Raw genomic sequence first — 21,229 nt, 5'->3', positions numbered from 1 at the left:
GTCCATACAAAGAATGGAGCTACTGTATCCGAACCTACTTACTGTGTTGAGTCTTGCTAATGGGGAAAGAAATCAACAACAGCAGCAAGCCGAGGCACAGTTGAAGATTTGGGAGGTCCAACAAGGATACCACTATTTATTACAGGAGGTGTACCTAAAGACCGAAGTTCCACTACAAGAACGTTGGCTTGCTATATTATGCTTTAAGAACGGCATAGACAAGTATTGGAGAAGCAGTAAACAAAATGCTATCAGCAAAGAGGAGAAACAGCAAATCCGGAGTCGAGTTTTTATGCTGTTGAGTGAGAAGAACAACCAATTAACTATCCAGAATGCCCATCTGATTGGACGAATTGTTAGGTTTGATTTCCCCAACGAATGGCCCACATTATTTGATGATATCGTTCAGTATTTGGAAGATTTAGTGTTCAGCAAGAATGATCTTGTTTCCACCAACAATTTGCTTATAATATTGAATCAGATCATCAAGACTGTTTCACAAGTTAGAATTGGTAGAGCAAGACACGCAATGCAGAGCAAAGCACCATTGGTGGTTCCCATATTGGTTAGACTATATATCAAGTTCTTTCAAGAATGGACCCAAACCATTGATCTTAGTTTAATGGAAGTGTGTTATTTATGCCTAAAGAACTTGAGAAGATTGATTCCTGAAGGTTTCGAACAGCCTCATAAGAACGTTGATATTGTGGAGTTCTTAAAGGTATCCATTGCTCATTTACAATTGCTTGTTGTTGAACATGAGAAGTATTCCTCAGATTTACTAGAACGGTACGTGAAATGTTATAGTAAAGTTTACTATAATCTTATTAGTGTAAATCCCACGAGTTTCGTGCTATTGCCATGTTCTCAAGACATCTTAACGACATTTTTAAGCTTGTTGGAACTGAAGGCAGAGGTCATTTACAATTCGAATGAAGAAGAAAATGATTTCTGGGAAACTTTGGCATTGAAGGGGTTTATGATCTTGAAGAAGATCATTGCATATATTTATAAGAAAGGAGCTGTTGTTTTAAAGCAACGCAATGAAAAGGAGGAAGTCAACATGGCAATTAAAAAATTATCAACAGAGTTCTTTACTCCTCAGGTGGTTCAACATTTATGTGATCTTATCATCAACTGGTATCTTAAATTGAAACCTTGTGATTTGGAAAGCTGGCAATTGGAACCGGAAGAATGGTGTAATGAAGAACTTTCCAAGAGTTGGGAATATCAAATCAGACCTTGTGCCGAAAACTTCTTTCAGGATTTAATTAGTTTCTTCAAGGATATCTTGACTGACTTTGTATTGAACAAGATCTCCAATGGGTTGGTTAAAAATAATAATGTTGAAGATATTTTGGTTAAGGATTCCATTTTTAGTACTTTCCAATTATCATCCACTTCCATTGCCAATAACGTCAATTTTGATGAATTATTGACGCAAATCTTCATTCCTCAAGGATTAAACAACGATATGGTGGAAAATAAAATTATTAAAAGAAGAGTATGTTTGATAATAAGCGAATGGGTATCTGTGGATTGCTCTAGACAAAGTCGTCTTTCAATTTATAAATTTTTGGTGACATTAATGGATCCACAAAATAAACTATTAAATGATAAAGTTGTTAAACTTACGGCCATTCAAACATTGAAAAGTGTTATTGATGATTGGGATTTTCAAAAGGTGGATATTCAACCTTATATTAATGATTTCATTCAATTATCGTTAATCATGCTTGATGAGATGGACTTCACAGAATCTAAATTGTTTATCTTAAATACTTTAGCAATGGTTTTGGAAAGATGTAACCCATTGGTTCCAATTGATACTTTAATGCAAGTATTGGCCATTGTTCCCGGGTTTTGGCAAATGTCAACTGATACTAACGAAATGATATTGAAAACTGCATTGCTAAGGGTTCTTAAAAGTCTTGTGGTGACCTTGAATGAGAAATCTCCAGCAGCATATTCCATATGTCTACCATTAATTAAAGCTAGTTGTGCTTCGGGGAACTCCGAAAACTATTCTTTGCTTGGTGAAGATGGTTATGAGTTATGGTTATCAGTCCTACAGTATTGTCCCCAATCAGAGATTAACAATCAAATTATTCTTAATCTTTTTGAATTGATTCGAATGGGGTTACTTGAAGGTACTGAATCCTTACCTATAGTTATGTCCATTATCCGAAGTTATTCCTTAATATCACCGCAATTGTTCCAAAGTGAAGAGGCATTGGAGTTGTTTCGAATCTTGAGTGGATATTTGTCGAATATGAGAGACGACTCGTTGGCTATTTTCATAGCATTGATGGATATTTTAATGCTTGAATGTGGTGATAATCAATTATTCCTTAATAATTTGATTTCCAGTGGATTGTTCAGTGCTTTAGTCCATTATGCTATTGATGAGAAACAAGCTGTAGTTTCAGCCAATAAAGCGTTTCTTGTATTATCAAGATTGGCTCAAAAGTCTCCCGAAACCTTTTTCAATATTTTGAACCATTTATCCATTGATAAAGAGCCTTTCTTGACTAAGTGGGTCGATTACTATAAGAGTAATGGGAATCCCCGTAATAAGAAATCGAATCTTGTGGGGTTAATTTCCCTCACACTGTTTGGACTCAAACAAGGTTCATCTATCGTTATTCAATTGTGGCCCACAGTCATAAAATATGCCTTTCTTTTCATGGAAGAACTCAACGAAGATGGAGAATCCGCTGTTAATTTATATGATCACGACTTCGTCTACGAAGATATTAATGATTATAATTATCTTGACCCAACCATTGCACCTCATGGAGAAAACATCCGGTACAAATCTTTACTTGAAAGAAGTGATCTGGTTTATACTGTCAAGGTGTCTAGGTTAATCCATGATACGCTAACGTCATTGAAGCAGACACTATCTAGTGAGTTGTTCCAGACAGCCATCTCATCCACCGATGCTTATACTATGGAGAAGTTGCATGCATATAGAACGTAGTGAGATAGACAGGCCACACCAGTACTTCTATGTTACAGTGTAGTGTAGTACCAGTGTTGTAGTGTAGTTGTACTAGTATAATATATTACTAGACTAACGGTAGTATAGCGTAGTAGAGCCACTACCTGCAGTACTCGAAAAATGGTCAAAGGTAAAATTGAGTGGCGGTAACAAGCACAGGGTACCACCACTCTCAACCATACAAACCAATTGGGATGTTCAGAAACAACTACGATAACGACGCCATCACATACTCGCCCACGGGACGGTTATTCCAGATTGAATATGCTTTGGAGGCCATCAAACAGGGCAGTGCCGCGGTAGGGTTGACGTCAAAGAAACATGTTGTGTTGTGTGCGTTGAAAAGGAATGCTGAAGAGCTTGGATCATACCAGAAAAAGATTGTTACTGTTGATGATCATATGGGTATAGCATTGTCAGGGTTGGCGCCTGATGCTAGGGTGTTGTCCAATTTTTTACGTAGAGAAGCAATGACCAGTAAGATGATGTTTGATAGACCACTTCCAGTACACCAAGCGGTGTTTTCAATAGCTGATAAGGCTCAAGAAAACACTCAAATGTATGGGCAACGACCATATGGTGTTGGGATGTTGATTGCTGGGTACGATGACTCAGGACCTCATTTGTATGAATTCCAACCTTCAGGATCGGTGTTGGAATACTATGGTGCGCTGATTGGGGCCAGATCTCAGGCTGCCAGAACCTATTTAGAACGGAACGTTGATGTAATTCGTGAGTCGGAGTCGGTGGAAGCCTTGATAGTGCATGGGTTGAATGCACTTAGAGACACGTTATCTCAAGATGTTGAGTTGACGTTTAAGAATACTTCGGTCAGTGTGGTTGGGGTCGATACCAAGTTCACCACCTATGATAATGAGGATGTACAGCAATGGTTAGATAAGTTGGATTCTGTTTCCAACCAAAGAAATAACGACGATGGTGACGACGATGATGATGGTGATGATGGTGATGATGATAACAAAGATGATGGTGAAAATAAAGATGGCCTGGAACCAACCGAGGTACCTGAAGAAGATAAAATGGATACCAATGAGTAGATAGAAATATAATTATATCGTCGACGTAATTCTCATCACCACCGCGTAAATCTCATCATAACAACATCAACATATCAAATACTTTCGCTATATACATCATATTCTTATTATATACAATTACTTTGCTTGCTGTTGTCTCTTTGCGACATTCTTTATAGCTTCAAGACATGTCTGGTTCAATGTCTCCACTTCGTTACGTATCTCCTGTTGATCATGTAGAATTCCTCTTTCTCTTATATCCAATATCTTTTCTCGGATCAGCGCTATGATCTTGTTGATAGCGTCTCTCTCGGATTGGTCCATAAGCGACCCAAATTGGTCCACAGCATTCTCAGCATCAGTACACAAGATGTCGGCCTGTGAAGCATTCTCGAAGTGACTTCGGAGAGCAGCATCTTCTTGTTTCTTCGCCTCACTTTCGGCAAGAAGTCGATCAACATCTTCCTGAGTCAACCCGGTTTCTCCCGCCATTTGGATCGACACAGCATTGGGCTTGCCAAAACAAGGATGATCTTCGGGGTATGGGGTCTTATCAGTAGCAGTCACATTCAATATCCCATCAACATCGATTTCAAATGTGACTGCTATCTTGGGAGTGCTCTTAGGTCCCGGGGGGATCCCTGATAACTTAAATTGGCCTATCAATTTGTTATCTTTCACTAGTGATCTTTCTCCTTGATAAACACTGATCTCCACACCTGTTTGGCCATCAACAGCTGTGGAGAACGTCTGCTCCCTTTTGATAGGGACGGAAGTGTTCCGGGGGATCAAGGGACTGAAGATCCCTCCATAGGTCTCAATCCCTAACGATAAGGGGGTCACATCCAATAGAACAACATCACTGATTTGTCCTGCTAACACTGCCCCTTGAATCGAAGCTCCAAGAGCAACAGCTTCATCAGGGTTCACGGCTGTACTGGGTTTCTTCTTGAACAACTCTTCAACGACTTGACGGATCTTGGGCATTCTCGTCATCCCTCCCACCAAGATCACCTCATCGATGTCACTCACCTTCAACTCGGAATCTCGAATACACTTCTTGACGGGTTCAATGGTCTGTTCAATCAAAAACATCGTCATGGAGTCCAATTGATCTTCAGTAATGGTGATGTTTAAGTGCTTATCTTCGTGGATGAAAGGTAAGTTGATCTCGGCCTTCTTCACATGTGATAACTCAATCTTACATCGTTCGGCAGCTTCTCGAATCCTTTGTACGGCCAACGTATCGTGGGAAAGATCTAGTCCATTGTTCTCCTTCTTAAACACATCCAAAATATAATTCAACAACACGATATCAAAGTCTTCTCCCCCTAAATGGGTGTTACCATTGGTTGCCCTGACTTCAAAGACACCATCTTCGATATCCAAAATGGAAATATCAAAAGTCCCTCCTCCCAAGTCAAAAACAGCAACAGTGCCATCTTTTCTCTTTTTGTCGATTCCATAGGCCAATGCTGCTGCTGTGGGCTCATTGATGACTCGAACCACCTCTAAACCAACCAAAGTACCTGCTTGTTTCGTTGCTTGTCTTTGTGAATCATTGAAATATGCCGGCACCGTCACCACCGCTTGATTGACTTTGGATCCCAATTGCTGTTGTGCAAACTGTTTCATTTTATCCAATATAAACCCTCCAATCTGTGCTGGAGAATACTTTGTGCCGTAAGAAGTCTCCACCCATGCTTCTCCATTCTCCCCAGCAATAATCTTATAAGGCACCATACGGATATCTCGTTGTACTTCTTCATCACTGAATCTCCGACCAATTAACCGTTTGGTACCGAAAAAGGTATTCTTGGAGTTGACCAACGCTTGCCGTTTGGCTGCATTCCCTACTATAACATTATCGCCTTTATCCTTTTGGAATGCCACAATTGATGGTGTGGTTCGTTGACCTTCATTATTTTCCAAGATCGAAGCTTTTCCATCCCGTACCACTCCAACGGCGGAGTTAGTGGTTCCCAAATCAATACCAATTATGGCACGACTGCTTTGGCTTCTTCTTAGCGTTTCCCATACTGTTTTCAGCCTGGCACCTGTCCTTAAATACAGCCTCATGCTATCATTAAGCAAGGAGTTTCTTTATCAGAGTTGCTTGTCTTGCTCCACATAACAGTGAAAAATCTGGTTCCAGGTCGGTTTTGTGTAACGGTGGGAACTGAAGCACCATCAGCAATGCTGTTGGTTTACGATAAAGTCTGTGATATTTTCATAACGTCTGTGATGTCGTTATAATGTCTGTGATGTCGTTATAATGTCTGTGATGTCGTTATAAAATCTATGATGACTCTGTGGGGTCCATTAATGTGCTATCCAGGGCCACCCAAAGTCTATTCAATGTCGCACTTGTCATTTACAAAGTGTAACTAAGCTTAGAAGTATACCAATGAACTGATACTATAAACTGAAAACAAGCTTATCACAAATGAATGATGATGATGACGACTACTTGGAAAAGGGATTGAATTTATTGGTTTGATGCATACTTTCCTTTCTTAAACATCGGAATGCTGCAAAAAAAATGTGTACTTCTATACCAATTGGCCCGGTACTAGCGTGGCCTTGAAATGGCAATATAAAGTTGACGCCGATTGTTCCTTAAATCAACTGCAATTACAAGGCCTAGAGTCCAATTATGAATGGATCCCACAAGTTCAAACAGTGGACCTACGCCCGAACCCCTAACTGCTTCTACTACTTCAAGGATCATGATGAAAACATAATTATTAATGAAAATCAGATTTCCAAGTTACCAGTTGGTCCTACAGCCAAATTGTCCATCATCGGTAAGATAGTGTTTGTGGGAAGCTCTGCATACACACCATTCAGTTATGGCAAATTTGCAGACGTCAGTGTTAAGAAGGACGATGAAGGTAAAAAGTCAGTAACTTGTGATTTCTCCACCAACCTTCAGCCTTCATTAGGATCATTGATATCATCATGCATTGGGTTCGATAATGGTGGTCTTGTATTTATTAAATACACTCTCTTGTTGAGGCATTTGGTCAAAATAGCAAAAGAAGATGATAATGACATCTTGCTACTTTTTCGTGTATTCTGAAAATACTAAAGTCTTCAGTCAATGGAATATAGAGCTCAAAAATCATAGAAAGGGTTCCTGGAGAAATACTAAATGCAATTTGAATCACCACATTAATTAAGGTGAAATACGTTTTATCATTATTTCATCATCATAGATTTGAACATGGAACCGTTGAAAAAAAAGGAGTACCCTTTTATAAGGTCATCTGCTGTTTTTTCGTGATATCGATAAACTTTATCATGCTTTATTCATACCTTTGATCAATTGCAAACCATCAAACCCATACTGCTTCTATTGCTTCCAGAACAAACGCTGATTTCTTATTGGAGCAATTACTTGTAGTATTCTGAGATCAGATCATCATCATTATCATCATTATCATCATTAAGCTTCTCCTCAACACCATAATCGATCCTTTACATATTCTATTTCTCCATCTCCATTAAGGCTGTCCACATTGAGCCACGTCCAACCAAGCTTCTAAGTACAAGCATGTGAGAGAGCCACCGTATCATTTAAGCTGATGCAGCCATTGAGGGCATTAGGCTCCCATACCTCACTGGAGATTCCTCCATGATAACGTCATAGAGGAAATATGAAATGTGGAGATCATTCAGTGACTTGATGTAAGAGTTGCATTGTCGCGCTCCCATTAGGTAATACCATTACTCCACTACTACTACTACTAATACCACCAGCATTTCTTCACCAACACCATTGTTTCATTGTTACTATTACTCCACTACCACTTTTCTATAACTCCTGATCAATACCAAGATCTTCCAACTTTTTGCACCCAAAGCACAATTATAGTTATGATTCTCAAATACTGAAGATAGTTATGATATGCTCAATTGGTCTAAATTGACAATATCTTCTACTTTACCTGGTACCAACGAAGTAGTCTCATTCAGTACTTCAAAGGAATCGAAATAACGGAATCCTAACTCATCAATGCCACCAACTTCAAGTATATGTAGAAAAATTTCATGTTCAGATTGAAGAAGGTATTCAATGCCTAATATACTTTCGGAATTTTCAATCACAACTTCCATTTCACCAGTGGTGGTATAGAGATTAAGATATTGGCCACGATTTCCCCTATCTCCCATAACAACACCGACAGTCCAATTATAAGTTGACCCCACTATTTGACCAACAGGTCGAATACCATTACTTTTATCTTTTATTCCTATTGCCTGAGACCAGTTTAATTTACGCTTATCTGCCTCCAGTGATTTACAGAGAATCTCACATGCCGTCTTATAACGAGGCTTGATCCTACCACTATTAAGAACACTTAAAAGGGGATCAAAATACAAGGCACACAAGCTTTCGGGTTCAAAGTATCCGCCAATACCGTCGTCCCTAGAAGCTTCTACCACACCTTGGATCAACCTAAAGACATCAGTATTAATGTTCATCAGGTTGGGAATGATTCCACTATTCTCGTAGAAGAAATCACGATCATCAGTATAATAGTCGGTATAAGATTCTCTTCCATCATACCATTCCTCTATGGCTTTCTCACCGGTATAAGGTAAGTACGCTGATAGAGGTAGAGTGCCCACGGTATCTCTTTTCTTCACCACTATCCAACCACTGGTAGTGTCCTCGAGCAGAGCATGCAAGAAAGCATGGTTTCCGATTTCCAACACATACTTTCGTACATTAACCGGAATGTACTGGGAAGTATTGGTTTTGGTGATAGTGATCTTGTATTTGTTGAAGACGTTTTCCTTGAGGCATTTGGCCAAAATTGCATACACAACTTGGTAATGTCCTCTTGCTTGCTTGCCGTATACTCTGAGGATACTATAGTCTTCAGCTGTTGGGTCAATGGCATCTCCGTGGTGATCATGATCATCGTCATGGAATGGGTTGCCGGAGAAGAGCGTATCTAAAACAATTCTAACCATGGCATTAAGGAAGACAGAATAATTCTTGTCACGAGAGAAGATGATCTCGTTGGCATAGATTTGAACGTCTATCAGTTGAGAAGAGTAGCTTCTTATATAAGCCGAGATCCTGTTGCCAATGAGAGTCAACATCTTTGCTCTCAGTGGGATTAGCTTATACGAAGCCCTATCAAACAAACCGAGATAGAAATACGTTCTTTCCAAGTCTTTGTCGCTGTCGATGTCGAATTCGTTGTCGTCAAATAAGACTGCTTCAAGTCCCAACGTAAAGTGGTTGACTAACAAAAGGTTTACGCATAAGCTGAGCTTGGAGATATCGTGCCTCCCTCTGCGGTACAAATTGTAGTTCAACTGAGCCTGAAGCGAGTCTACTGCTTTTCGTAATATCGACAAGCTGTCTGTGCCCACGCCATAAGCTTGGATCATGTTGTTGATTGATACCTGGTCACCAAACTCATATTGAGCCAATTGCTTTTGGAACTCGTGCTGTTGCTGTAAATGGAGCAATGCCTTGTCGAATGCTGAAATCAGATCATCGTTTTCTTTCTGTTTCTCTTCAATGCCATAATCGGTCCTTAACATTTTCCATTTCTCCGTCTCCATTAAGGCTGTCCAAATTGAGTCACGTCCAACCAAGCTTCTAAGTCCAGTACAAGTATGAGTGAGAGCCACCATATCCTTTAGGCTAACCCAGCCCTTCCGAGCCATGGACTCCCATAATTCGTCGGGTAACGATTCCATCAACAGTTTGTAGTACGATACGATAGTACTACTTGTGTAGTACGATACTATAGTACACTTACGTACTGTTGTTGGCAGTCTCGGTTAAAGTCTTGGTCTGCGCACTTACCAGTTTCAATATGCGAAGAGCATCACCATATCGGGACTACCAAACTACTACTTCTACTGTTACTACTACTCTACTGTTGATACTACCACTATGGGAAAGAGGTCAAGAAGTGACGGTGGAGGTGCCCATAAAAAGTTCAAATCGAGTGGGTTCATAGACCCGGGTACCAAAGGTATATATGCCACTTGTATGAAGGGAAAGGAACTGCAATGCAAAAAGGAACTCTTGAATCTTTTCTCTCAGAAATTAGAAGAGTACTACGATCTCGAAGCCTTTAAAGACGAGGCAGAAGAAGCAGACGCAGAAGGAGACGCAGAGGCACCGGCAGAAGTTGACATTGAAGATGAGATCAAAAAGGAATTGGCAGAATTTAAAGATAATTCTAATTCCAAGAAGGTGTTTCTTAAACCCGTTGATTTGGGTTGTGGAAGTTTGGTGTTTGTGAAAACAAAACGTCCAATTGAACCAGATGTATTTGTAGAGAAAATATGTCAGGAATGCCTTGATTCTAAACAAAAGTCTACTCGATACACTCAAAAACTTACACCTATAGTTGATTCGGTTAGTGCCTCAATTGATGAGCTAAAGAAGTTGGCCAAACAAGTATTGGCACCTCATTTCCACAAAGAAAAGGATCAACAACCTTTGAAGTTTGCTATCCAAGTAACCAAACGGAATTTCAATGTTATCCCCAGAGATGAGATCATCAAAAACATTGCGGAGTGTGTGGGCAGAGATCATGGACATAAAGTTGATTTGAAAAACTATGATAAATTGATTTTGGTGGAATGTTTCAAGAGTAACATTGGTATGAGTGTTGTGAGTAACTATGAAAGATTAGAAAGATATAACTTACAGCAAATTTATGAGAAGAACTCAGAAGATGATAATAGTTTGTCAAGAGTTAATCCGAAGGAAGAAGCATAAATATACGACTTGCATACATACGACATTCATATATACGATATACATATAAACGATATACATATATACATAAATGCATACATTCATATATAGACATTACTTCCAGCCTCTTACTATACAACAAACATATTTACAAACATGCACGTTAAGTTATGTAACAACTATACTCTCTTTAATTGCCACTATATGCTTCCAATCAAGCCAGTCAGATTCTGTATGGGGAATCAACCCCATTCCATACAACTTATATATTCCAATACTCATATTCAATAATTGACATACTATAAACATGAATTTTGCTGTTCCTACTTCAACATGTAATCCAGGAGTATCTTCAAAAGGAGCAAACGCTGGACCCGTCTCCATAAAAATGGCTTTCAACGGACTTATAAGTAAGTTGAATGTCATCATAATAGGAATGATCTGTAACCCGTTACCCATAAAATATCCCATGATTAATTGCATAGGAATAGCCTTAGCAGGAGCATATGCTATTTCCCATATCTTTTTCTTCTTTAACTCAAGTACTTGGTTCTTATCCACGTTAACATCACCAGAGATCATCTTGATTGTTTCGCCGATGGAGGAGCCTTCAAACCCGGGAGGATTGGTTCTTTCAGATGGTTTGAGTATGTTGGGAGTGGTCAATTCAGAGTACATTATGGGTAATGACTGTATTAACAACAAAGTAGCACTGTACTGGTAGTACTAGTGGTACTGTAGTTGGGATGATAATTACTTCCTATATTGTCCTCTGCACGACCTCCTATCGTTAAATTGATGAAGGGTTACAGATCCTACTTCCGCTAATTGCCGTTAGTTACGGGTATTGTAAACTAATATCATGAACTTCAATGAATATCGCTCAAACCCATTGAATAGAATCATAGGACTTTCTGTGATTCTTGCCTTTGGATTCTTATTGGTTGTCTTAGCATGCATTCAAGGTAATTGGTTCCCTATAATTGATGGATTAATATTTGCTTCTGCTCATCTTCCAGCGGGTATTACAAAGGCATTGGCTGCATCGGTTGATTATGATTTTACTTTCGATCCTGCTTCTGGCAACTCTGCCAATTTTGCTGTGGAAGCAGGTCAATTCATTTCTGCCTTCCTTGTGATTACTGGTTTATATCTTCCAATCTTGTTATATCATCTGCACATATTATCACATATAGCCATGTATTTGACTATATTGGGTGGGATGCTTATTTACGGAACGATCTATACGTTCAGCAGTTACTTTGATCCTCAGGAAGAAGAGGACGATGTAGGTAACATGGCAAACATATGATTTATAAGTATGTATGTATGTACATTTGTAAGAGGCATACTCATTTTTACGCGGATGTAGACGTACATTTCAGAACGATTAAACTTACTTTTGATTATCGCAAATCTCAAACTTCAGACTAACCGTATCTTCTTCTTCTCCTTCGTTCTTCATTCACGTACCCCTAATGACTATCTCAACTAGTGATCTCGCCTTGGCTGAGAAGCAGATTGTCTACGATTATCAGACAAAAGAAAAAGTCACCAACGAGGAGTTCAAGCTATGGAAGAAACTGGTGCCTGTGTTGTATGACTATATTCATACTCATGCCTTAGAATATTCATCTTTAGCAGTGAAATGGCTTGAAGGGTATTCTGTTTCTGATGATACTTCCAAAATTAAGGTTAAGTTTTTATATGGTACTAACACTTCATTGAATGCTCCAGATTATGTTAAATTGGGTGAATTGGAAATACCTGCTACCTTAGCACCTGGTCATACCAAGCCATTACCTGTACCCCTGGAAGAGGAATATACCAAAAGTTCTTTCAATATTGTTAGTGTGTGGTCTCATCCTGGTGAGGTCAACTGTTTAAGAGTATCACCAGATTCCACCAAATTTCTTACATTTGATAATCATGGACTGGTTCATATGTTTAATGTCAACTCTTCAGAAGATACCGAATTCAGTCATCATAAATTAGAAGGGTTTGCTTTGGAATGGATAGATAATTCCAAGTTTTTATCTGGGGCTAATGATTCTCAGATTGCATTATGGGATGTTAGCAAACCATCTACCCCAATCCAACTTTTCAAAACTCATGATGCCGTAATCAATGATATCTCATATAATCAACCAGGACAAAACATTTTTGGTTCAGTTTCTGATGATTATTCTACTCAAATCCATGATATTAGAGTTGTTGATAATAGTAATCATTTAAATCCAGTGATCAAGCTTACAAACTCCCATATACAAAACTCGTTTCAATTTCATCCAGAAATCAAAACAATTTTTGCACAAGGGGGCAAGGATAATATAGTATCCATTTATGATATGAGAAATACCAATAAACCCATTCGGAAATTGTTTGGTCATACAGATAGTGTATTTGGAATATTATGGGATAAACATAAACATGGAGATTCCTTATATTCATGGGGGTTGGATCGTCGAGTTTTAACTTGGAACTTGAATAATTTGGATGAAGAGTTTGTTTATCCTACAGATGTTAATGAAAACTCCAGACGTAGAAATAACATCACCAAGGTGGATCCATGTTTGGAGTTTATTCATGGTGGCCATACCAATAGGGTTAGTACTGTTGATATTCATCCTCAAATCAGTGACTTGATGATTTCTGTTGGAGATGATACGTTGTTGGAAGTATACAAGCCCAAACATATTTTTGAAGAGGAGGACGATGATGAAAGTGAAGAGGAAGAGGAGGAGGAGGAAAAGGAAAAGGAAAAGGAGAATGAAAAGAATGAAGAAAAGAATGAAGAAAAGAACGAAGAAAAGAACGAAGAAAAGAACGAAGAAAAGAACGAAGAAAAGAACGAAGAAAAGAACGAAGAAAAGAATGAAGAAGAGAACGAAGAAAAGAACGAAGAAACAACTGATAAAGAGATTAAAGATATAAAGCAAGAAAATTATGGAAACGTTGATAATAATGAAGAAAAAGAAGTCAAAGACTCATCGCTAAAGGATGTTGAAGAAAAGATAATTACAGAGCTCGGTACTAAAGTTGAAGCTGCACCAGAGACCATGGAAATAGATGAGAAGATTTCTGAAGATGTTGAAATGAAATAGTTTTTTTTGTATTATTAGAATGGAAGAGAACGACGATACTCTTTAAATGTAAAAGTGTATGAGGTGATTATATTGTAGTGGGGGATATGACCTTATTATATATACGTACTGTTTTATGGTAGCGCGCACTTATACACAAAAGCATACGTATTATAAACTATTTGAAATATGACTGATCACTTTCTCTTCATCTATGACAAATTTAGCATCCAATGGTGATGCTGATTACTTCACCGGGAATAAACGGAAAGCTAAGTCGCCCGGGATCAGCACTAAAAAGGCAAAACATGAAAACTTAAATGAAGATCATCATCTTTTCCACCAAAGTGATGGGGAAGAAGATATAGCTACGCAGTACTATCGATTCCAAAATAGTCCTAGACTCAATTCAAGGGATGAAGAAGTGTTTTGTATTTGTCGGAGACCAGATCATGGTGGCGAGTTGATGGTTTCATGTGATGGATGTGATGAATGGTTTCATTTTGTTTGTATGAAGATCGACACTCAAGATGCTCTGTTGATTGACAAGTTTTATTGTAAGTTTTGTGAATGGAAGGAGGTTGGAGAGACTATGTGGAAACGGCGGTGTCGATTATCAGGGTGTCGGAACCCTATTGTTAATAACTCCAAGTATTGCTGTCGTGACCATGGAATCGAATATATACGACTGAAATTATATGGTATACAAAATACTTATGATAGTCGAAAATTGGATATAAAAAGAGTGTTAGAAGCTACAGGAGGGGTTCATCTGAAGTTAATGACTTTAGGGAGCTCATTCCCGGAGTTATCTCAAGTTACAAAGTATTTTGAGTCTCACAATATGGAATTACTTCCCCAAGATATACAACAAAAGTTACAGGTCATCAATGAAGCTATGAAACTGCTTGAAACGGAAAGAGAAGACAAGGATTTTATATTACAATTCCTTGCAAAATATAAAGAAAAGGTGAAGATCACCAATGAGTTATACACTCACAGAATGGTGCCATCAGATACAACATCATCAGCTTCTTCAAATACGCTTTCTAACAAACAAACCAAGAGAAAAGGCAAGCAACCAAAAGTCAAGAAATACGAAATTTGTTTGTATCATGGAAACTTACAATTCAATAACCCGAATTCAAAAGCATTGGAGTATATGACGAAGTTAGTGTCATCAACTGATATTCAACAGGACTTTGAAGATGAAATCAATAAAATTGTTCAAGAAATGACCAAAGAAGAAGAAAATGATGAAGATGATGATGATAGCAATAATGAACATCATGATGATGAAGATGGTGATGGTGATGGTAGTACATGTTGGGCACCTGAGATTTGCACTATTGAACGTAAAAAGTGTATACGACACAATGGATGGTGGAATTTGTTGGTTGATAAGACTCAAAAAGAAATCAATGAATTTAATAAGTCAATTGAAAGTCTTCAATTAGAAACCAAAACTCTTTTAAGAGATTATAGCGTTCAAGTATATGAGCAAAAGGTTGAATGATCATTCAATTGGTCTTTAATCCATTGATAGTGGCTACTAACTTTCTTGTGTGTCTATAGGTTCTAAATTCACACAAGTAGATCCCTTGCCAGGTACCCAAAGCCAATTTCCCATTGGAAATAGGGATTGATAAACTAACACCAGCCAATGTGGACTTGACATGACCAGGCATATCATCAGGGCCTTCATCAGAATGAATATAGAAGTTTCCTTCAGGTACTATGCGATCAAATGATGATGTCATATCAGCACGTACATCTGGATCCCAGTTTTCATTAAGCGTAAGACCACATGAAGTATGTTGGGTGAACAAATGAAGCATTCCAACTTGGTAATCTTTGATTTGAGGAACTGCTGCTAAGACTTCCTGGGTGATAAGATAACTTCCTTTAGCCCTTGGGGCAAGTGAGAACTTGACTTGATCCCACGACATGTTTGAATTGTTGAAAGAGAACAGTATAGATATATGTGACTGAATCACTTTTTGGAGTTTATAGTTTTCCAGAGTGCGAACGTGGTAGCGCGCGTGGAAGTGAGATAATCGATTAAAGTTGTGGTTTGTTTATGGTACTTTTATTTATATGATTTATGTATGATGCTATGAAACGAAGTAGAGATGAATTCACGGCCCATTCCGAACGGGTGGAACGCAGTCTTAAGCTAATGAGACGCGAAGGAAGACTTACCTCTAAGAAAAGAGTCCCATTACAGCCACTTGACACAAACAAACGTACCATCACGAATAAAAAGAAAGAGCAAACATCAATACCCATGAGTTGTTTAACCCTGTCACTAAGAGAGTTGAAAAGACCACAGCCACCTCTCCAGGTGAAATCTGTTTCATCTTCTAATGATATGTGTAAGATGTTTATGGCATCCAAAGATTTATTCTGTCAATCTATTGAGGGTCATCATACAAAAAAGTTAATGGAACAAGTTGTGGATTGGATGCAAATAAACCAATTCCAATATAAAAGTAATAGTAGTAATAAGAATACGAATAATAATCTTAATGGATCCAATGAAAGTATAAGTGGACTTCCTACCAATACATCTTTAGCACTGGTTATTAAAGGGTATGGATATAAGAGAAGTATGGGGCCTAGTTTAGTGGCAAAGATCAATGATATACATAAATTGGGGAAATATCTTGTTTCATGTCAAGTAGCCGGAATGGATCATGAAATTTTATTAATAAAGCCAGATTTATCTTTATGTATTACTACGGGAGATACCATTGAATTATTTGTCAAGACCAAAATTATCAAAACCATTAACGGGAAATCGATGGATTTATATTTGAATTGGAAGATAATACGCTAAAATTAATCTTCTCCAGCAGGTACTTCATCCTTTAATATTTTATTTAACTTGAGTTTGAGTTCTGTTATATCATCACCTTTTAGAACGTCTTTAACAAACCATACAGACACATCCAATTGTACCATATGCAATGCACCTCTTAATACTCCACATAGAATTTGACTATACCATAAATCTTTAGCATCTGAAGGCAATTCAACGAAATCAGCCAAGGGGTTTTCATTTAGTATCAATGAAAATTGTCTATTATCAAGTGACCAATTATCAACTTGAGGAGTTATATTAAGAAACATTTTAAATCCAACCTTCAGGATTATTTCTGCAGTTTCCTTCATGGTATGACATCTGGCAGCACCTGTTTTCGCAAGGAACTCTTCAATCAATCGAATCCCAATATTATATCCCATAGAATCTAATTGTTTATTGACCAAATTATAATTGTTATTATAATCTGAACATAGTTGGGCCACCACTGAACCATATGTTAAAGTGAAGAGTTCGGAGTTGATCTTTTCTGTGCTATTCTTCCACACTTCTTCACCGGATCGTGACATTATGATTGGGATTGAAAATTTTGGGTGAATATATTCAATATTGAATCATTATACAATCAGATTTCCTTCATTTCATTTAGTAGCTTCAAAGGGTGCTACCAATGACTTTGAGTCGTGTGTGTTATCCAGGCTCATTGAGTATTACATGATATACATAAAAAGATGCCGCTGAGCAATAGTGATCAAAATTAGTGCTAATACTAGTACCAAATATCTGTTACATTTAGGTTTCATTCATATATCAACGCTTAATTGAATATGGCTTATATTCCCAATAAGTTTTCTGTGTTTAGTATCACGTGATTTTCTACTCAGTTTATCACAACCAATTAATATGCAGTCCGCATGGAGCTTAACCGATGTCTTGGATTGCGCTTGAATGTTACCCCTAAATTTAAATCCGCGTATCATGAACGAGCAATCAATCCCACACTAGTGCATAGTAACAGGGGGTAGCATAGTAGTAGAGTAATATTACCATAATATTACCATATTATTACCATACTAATACTGGTAATAGCAATAAAAATACTCATTGGGTACAGCCGTAGACTTCCCTACTAGGAACTCAGCGCAGCGCATTGTGCGAAACACGGAACTTGGGTCAAACATTTTAAAAAATAACATCAGGAAACTTAAAAGCATATCACGGTACCTGAACGTCACATCTCATAACAAATACAAACCTCTAGTTATAAATAATTGCTGAATTTTCCCCGAAATTTATCTTCAGGTTTATTTATTTTTTTCATTCTTTGTTCCATTATGTCGACTACAATATTGCAAGCCATTAATGGAGACATACCACCGGAAATCAAGTTGAAATCCAGAGATCCACTTATGTCTGGAATTCCTGATGGTATACTTGCCATCATAGCTCCAGTGATAGCTTATTGGTCTTATTCCACTGTGTTCCATTTAGTAGATGTTTATGAATTGGCTGAAAAGTATAGAATACATCCATCTGAAGAAGAACAACTGCGTAATAAGGTTCCATTACATCGGGTAGTTCAAGATGTTATTGTACAGCATATTATTCAAATTATAGCTGCCAGTATTCTTTATCTGTTTGAGCCAGTTCCTGTGACTGGCGATGAGCTTTATCATATGTGGACTTGGAAACAGTTTCTTCCTTGGTTACCTGCTTCTTTAATTTATTATGGCTATAATTATGGAGTTTCAATTATCAAATTTCTTGTGGCTATTTTCATTGTTGATACTTGGCAATATTGGCTTCATAAAACAATGCATCAGCATCCCAAATTATATAGATGGTTCCATTCTCGTCACCATCAGTTGTATGTGCCATATGCTTATGGAGCTCTTTTCAATAATCCGGTTGAAGGGTTTCTTTTGGATACTTTGGGAACTGGTATTGCAGCTTTAGTTACGGGTCTTAGTCAAAGAGAAGCTACTTTTATGTATGTGTTTGCTACCATGAAGACTATTGATGATCACTGTGGTTATGCATTCCCCTGGGATCCTTTCCAAATCATCTTCCCCAATAATTCAGTGTACCATGATATTCATCATCAAAACTGGGGGATCAAATCAAATTTCTCCCAACCATTCTTCATTATTTGGGATAAAATCAATGGTACAGAATATCATTTCATTGAAGAATATAAGAAAACTCAAAAACAAATCACTTTTAAGAAGTATAGGGAGTTTTTGGATAATAAACAAAAGAAGAAACAATAAGCACACGTTAATGTTTGTTCTATATTTTTATTATTTGTTGATTTAGTCGTCCTTTTTTTACTACTGGATTGTTAATGGACCATTTAATTGCACATACGATTTCAATGTTTAATAATATTTAATAACAGTTTAATCACACCACTATATTTGTCATGTGCGTAGACTTTAAGGCATCACGTGCCTCCATAATTTTCTAGTGATCGCGTGATCAGTGTTTCAACTATTAGTGTATTTGGTAAGTCTTACAATACATCTGAACCCTTTAATTATATGACTCCTTTGTTACAAAATCATCTTTCAGATTCTACTCATGTTTTCAAATATTAAGTAGTAGCTCACGCTCCATTTACTTATAGTTATAGCTTAACCTCTTTCATAGATGATCTAACACTCGAACAATCTGCGCTTACACTGAGTTTGAATAATTTTATAGAAAATCAAATACATTCATCTAGAAAGTGAACAAGTAACTTGATTAACAACGCATATTCTTTAAACCAGGCAATAGATTCCATAAATTATTCTATTCCTTCAATTGACAAGCCTCAGTTTTGTCCAACACCTCTAGTTATATTAAACCACTTTTGTCTAACCAAGAGTATGGTCACAGGATGGTTAATTCCAGCTCAAGGAGCTAGTCATGAGTTACCACTTTTAGGGGTCGATGTGCCCTATCTTACCTCCAAATCCCCCCCCCCCCCCCCCCCACTTCACGCCATTTATTAACAGATGAGTAGTCTTTCTTTTAGTGGGTGTTAGGTGTTAAGCGAGCGTCATCTATTAACCTTCGTGATCTTTCACCAATGCTTCATGTGACTCTAAGCACCATTGCTCCCTTCTTGATTACCTCATTCGTGATTAATTCAGGATGATTTGGCAGCCCATGGGGCAACTATCATAAGAATGAATCCAAATAATGACCTTGAAGTAGACAATAGTCTCCTCAACGAAGACAATATTGTCCCCAAAGTTGGTGGAGGTATCTCTTTGAAAAAATGAAGTCCGCCAAATTAAGAACACTATCGTGGGATATTTCACTTGCAAAACCGTTACCTGGCGCGGTCAACGAGTTACGGTAGCTAAGTACTAAATAAGTTAATAATAGGCATCCGCATTCAAACCTTTGGAGTTTCACTTATGTTAAGGTGTCTCTTGAACATATTCAAGCTTCTTAGCCGCTCTTATTGTATACACTCGAGGTTTATCTAAAGATTCAGCTTTATAGTTGTCGCTTGCCATTTTTGTTTTACTCTGTATTTTTGCTGTGGGGTTCTATAGCGTAGCCAAACTATTGTATGCGGGACATCTGAGGTTCGAAAGTTGGGCTGCAAATAGTCCAAATAATAGGAAGGATGCAGATGTATGCTTTTTCATAAGGGGGAAGTAGCTAAATATACTCAATACATGAAATACTAATTAATTAATACAAAGAGAAGAGCTCGATATAACTTTAGTAGAATTCATCTATATCAGAAACAACAAGAAAACTGACTCAGTCCCTTAAAACATTATCATTTTATACCTCACAAATGGCGCTACCGATTTGAAATTTTGCAATATGATTCTGGTAGGGTATGTCAATTTTGGAAAATCGTTTGAGATAAACAACGGTTCCTATCATCTATTTTGTGTTCCCAATACGACTTAAACCATGCAGTCTTCCTGAAGAACCTCTTGCTTTCTGGAAAAGAGAATTCTCGTCATAGTCATTATCTTCTTCATCTTTTCTGTAAGGACCCACAGAAGATAAACCTATTTCATGGTAGCATGCATGCCAGATGAGTTTGTTATTTAAAAGCATGTTTTGCTGGATGAATGAGTAACCAGTATAGTACATCATGATATGTTCGTATGTGAGATTGGAGTTTTTTAACCTACAACGTTTAATTACTTAATCTATTACACTATTTAGTCAATAGGTTTTGATCTGCTTATGAACTTAACTCCGTAAGTTCTTTATTCAGCTGATGGTCAAATCAGGATGTTGTAAAAGGATGCCTACCTTCAACATTTCTTAATTCAATTTTCCGACATTGTAAAAGTCATCTTATAATAAGTTGGAAAAAAATTTAGCGAACATGCTAATACCTCCTGTAGCTCACTCAAGTAATGCAGAAACTAATATTACCTCTGGTAGTAACAAAATATCAAGTGAAATGGATGAGGAATTTTGCCTTTTATATTCTTTCCAGGGCTTTCTCATTGGTAGACATTTAATTTGAAGAGTTTCAGGAGTATCGCTTTTCATTCTCTGTATTCTCTATTCTGTCGC

The 21,229-nt window shown here is 37.7% G+C and overlaps 13 protein-coding genes across 13 annotated transcripts; 8 read left to right on the top strand and 5 right to left on the bottom strand.

The window, feature by feature from the left end:
- Positions 1-13: 13 nt before the first annotated feature.
- Positions 14-2,983, top strand: KAP120 (Kap120p; the record flags this gene model as incomplete). The annotated part of the gene is made up of 1 exon (XM_043192568.1): positions 14-2,983. The coding sequence occupies one exon, from the start codon at positions 14-16 to the stop codon at positions 2,981-2,983; it is 2,970 nt and encodes a 989-aa protein (XP_043047936.1).
- A 215-nt stretch (positions 2,984-3,198) lies between these two features.
- On the top strand, positions 3,199-4,062 carry PRE5 (proteasome core particle subunit alpha 6; the record flags this gene model as incomplete). The annotated part of the gene is made up of 1 exon (XM_043192567.1): positions 3,199-4,062. One exon carries the CDS (start codon positions 3,199-3,201, stop codon positions 4,060-4,062), a length of 864 nt encoding a protein of 287 aa, XP_043047935.1.
- Positions 4,063-4,179: 117 nt separating this feature from the next.
- KQ657_001783 (Hsp70 family ATPase) lies at positions 4,180-6,120 on the bottom strand (the record flags this gene model as incomplete). The annotated part of the gene is made up of 1 exon (XM_043192566.1): positions 4,180-6,120. One exon carries the CDS (start codon positions 6,118-6,120, stop codon positions 4,180-4,182), a length of 1,941 nt encoding a protein of 646 aa, XP_043047934.1.
- A 1,824-nt stretch (positions 6,121-7,944) lies between these two features.
- On the bottom strand, positions 7,945-9,627 carry KQ657_001782 (uncharacterized protein; the record flags this gene model as incomplete). Its single annotated transcript, XM_043192565.1, has 1 exon — positions 7,945-9,627. One exon carries the CDS (start codon positions 9,625-9,627, stop codon positions 7,945-7,947), a length of 1,683 nt encoding a protein of 560 aa, XP_043047933.1.
- Positions 9,628-9,964: 337 nt separating this feature from the next.
- THUMPD1 (putative tRNA acetyltransferase) lies at positions 9,965-10,801 on the top strand (the record flags this gene model as incomplete). The annotated part of the gene is made up of 1 exon (XM_043192564.1): positions 9,965-10,801. The coding sequence occupies one exon, from the start codon at positions 9,965-9,967 to the stop codon at positions 10,799-10,801; it is 837 nt and encodes a 278-aa protein (XP_043047932.1).
- Positions 10,802-10,948: 147 nt separating this feature from the next.
- KQ657_001780 (chaperone) lies at positions 10,949-11,458 on the bottom strand (the record flags this gene model as incomplete). The annotated part of the gene is made up of 1 exon (XM_043192563.1): positions 10,949-11,458. One exon carries the CDS (start codon positions 11,456-11,458, stop codon positions 10,949-10,951), a length of 510 nt encoding a protein of 169 aa, XP_043047931.1.
- Positions 11,459-11,642: 184 nt separating this feature from the next.
- Positions 11,643-12,092, top strand: KQ657_001779 (uncharacterized protein; the record flags this gene model as incomplete). Its single annotated transcript, XM_043192562.1, has 1 exon — positions 11,643-12,092. The coding sequence occupies one exon, from the start codon at positions 11,643-11,645 to the stop codon at positions 12,090-12,092; it is 450 nt and encodes a 149-aa protein (XP_043047930.1).
- A 166-nt stretch (positions 12,093-12,258) lies between these two features.
- UME1 (Ume1p) lies at positions 12,259-13,884 on the top strand (the record flags this gene model as incomplete). Its single annotated transcript, XM_043192561.1, has 1 exon — positions 12,259-13,884. One exon carries the CDS (start codon positions 12,259-12,261, stop codon positions 13,882-13,884), a length of 1,626 nt encoding a protein of 541 aa, XP_043047929.1.
- A 193-nt stretch (positions 13,885-14,077) lies between these two features.
- Positions 14,078-15,379, top strand: SPP1 (Spp1p; the record flags this gene model as incomplete). The annotated part of the gene is made up of 1 exon (XM_043192560.1): positions 14,078-15,379. One exon carries the CDS (start codon positions 14,078-14,080, stop codon positions 15,377-15,379), a length of 1,302 nt encoding a protein of 433 aa, XP_043047928.1.
- Positions 15,380-15,383: 4 nt separating this feature from the next.
- Positions 15,384-15,812, bottom strand: KQ657_001776 (uncharacterized protein; the record flags this gene model as incomplete). Its single annotated transcript, XM_043192559.1, has 1 exon — positions 15,384-15,812. The coding sequence occupies one exon, from the start codon at positions 15,810-15,812 to the stop codon at positions 15,384-15,386; it is 429 nt and encodes a 142-aa protein (XP_043047927.1).
- Positions 15,813-16,150: 338 nt separating this feature from the next.
- Positions 16,151-16,702, top strand: KQ657_001775 (uncharacterized protein; the record flags this gene model as incomplete). Its single annotated transcript, XM_043192558.1, has 1 exon — positions 16,151-16,702. The coding sequence occupies one exon, from the start codon at positions 16,151-16,153 to the stop codon at positions 16,700-16,702; it is 552 nt and encodes a 183-aa protein (XP_043047926.1).
- A 2-nt stretch (positions 16,703-16,704) lies between these two features.
- Positions 16,705-17,256, bottom strand: BET3 (TRAPP complex core subunit; the record flags this gene model as incomplete). The annotated part of the gene is made up of 1 exon (XM_043192557.1): positions 16,705-17,256. The coding sequence occupies one exon, from the start codon at positions 17,254-17,256 to the stop codon at positions 16,705-16,707; it is 552 nt and encodes a 183-aa protein (XP_043047925.1).
- Positions 17,257-18,021: 765 nt separating this feature from the next.
- On the top strand, positions 18,022-18,957 carry SUR2 (sphingosine hydroxylase; the record flags this gene model as incomplete). Its single annotated transcript, XM_043192556.1, has 1 exon — positions 18,022-18,957. The coding sequence occupies one exon, from the start codon at positions 18,022-18,024 to the stop codon at positions 18,955-18,957; it is 936 nt and encodes a 311-aa protein (XP_043047924.1).
- Positions 18,958-21,229: the final 2,272 nt, after the last annotated feature.

The sequence above is a fragment of the Scheffersomyces spartinae genome (genome assembly GCF_019049425.1).
Source record: "Scheffersomyces spartinae strain ARV_011 chromosome Unknown scaffold_18, whole genome shotgun sequence".
NCBI classification, from domain to species: domain Eukaryota; kingdom Fungi; phylum Ascomycota; class Pichiomycetes; order Serinales; family Debaryomycetaceae; genus Lizanozyma; species Lizanozyma spartinae.
Note: the sequence above shows the minus strand (reverse complement) of the source record. Positions and strands in the feature narration are given on the sequence as shown.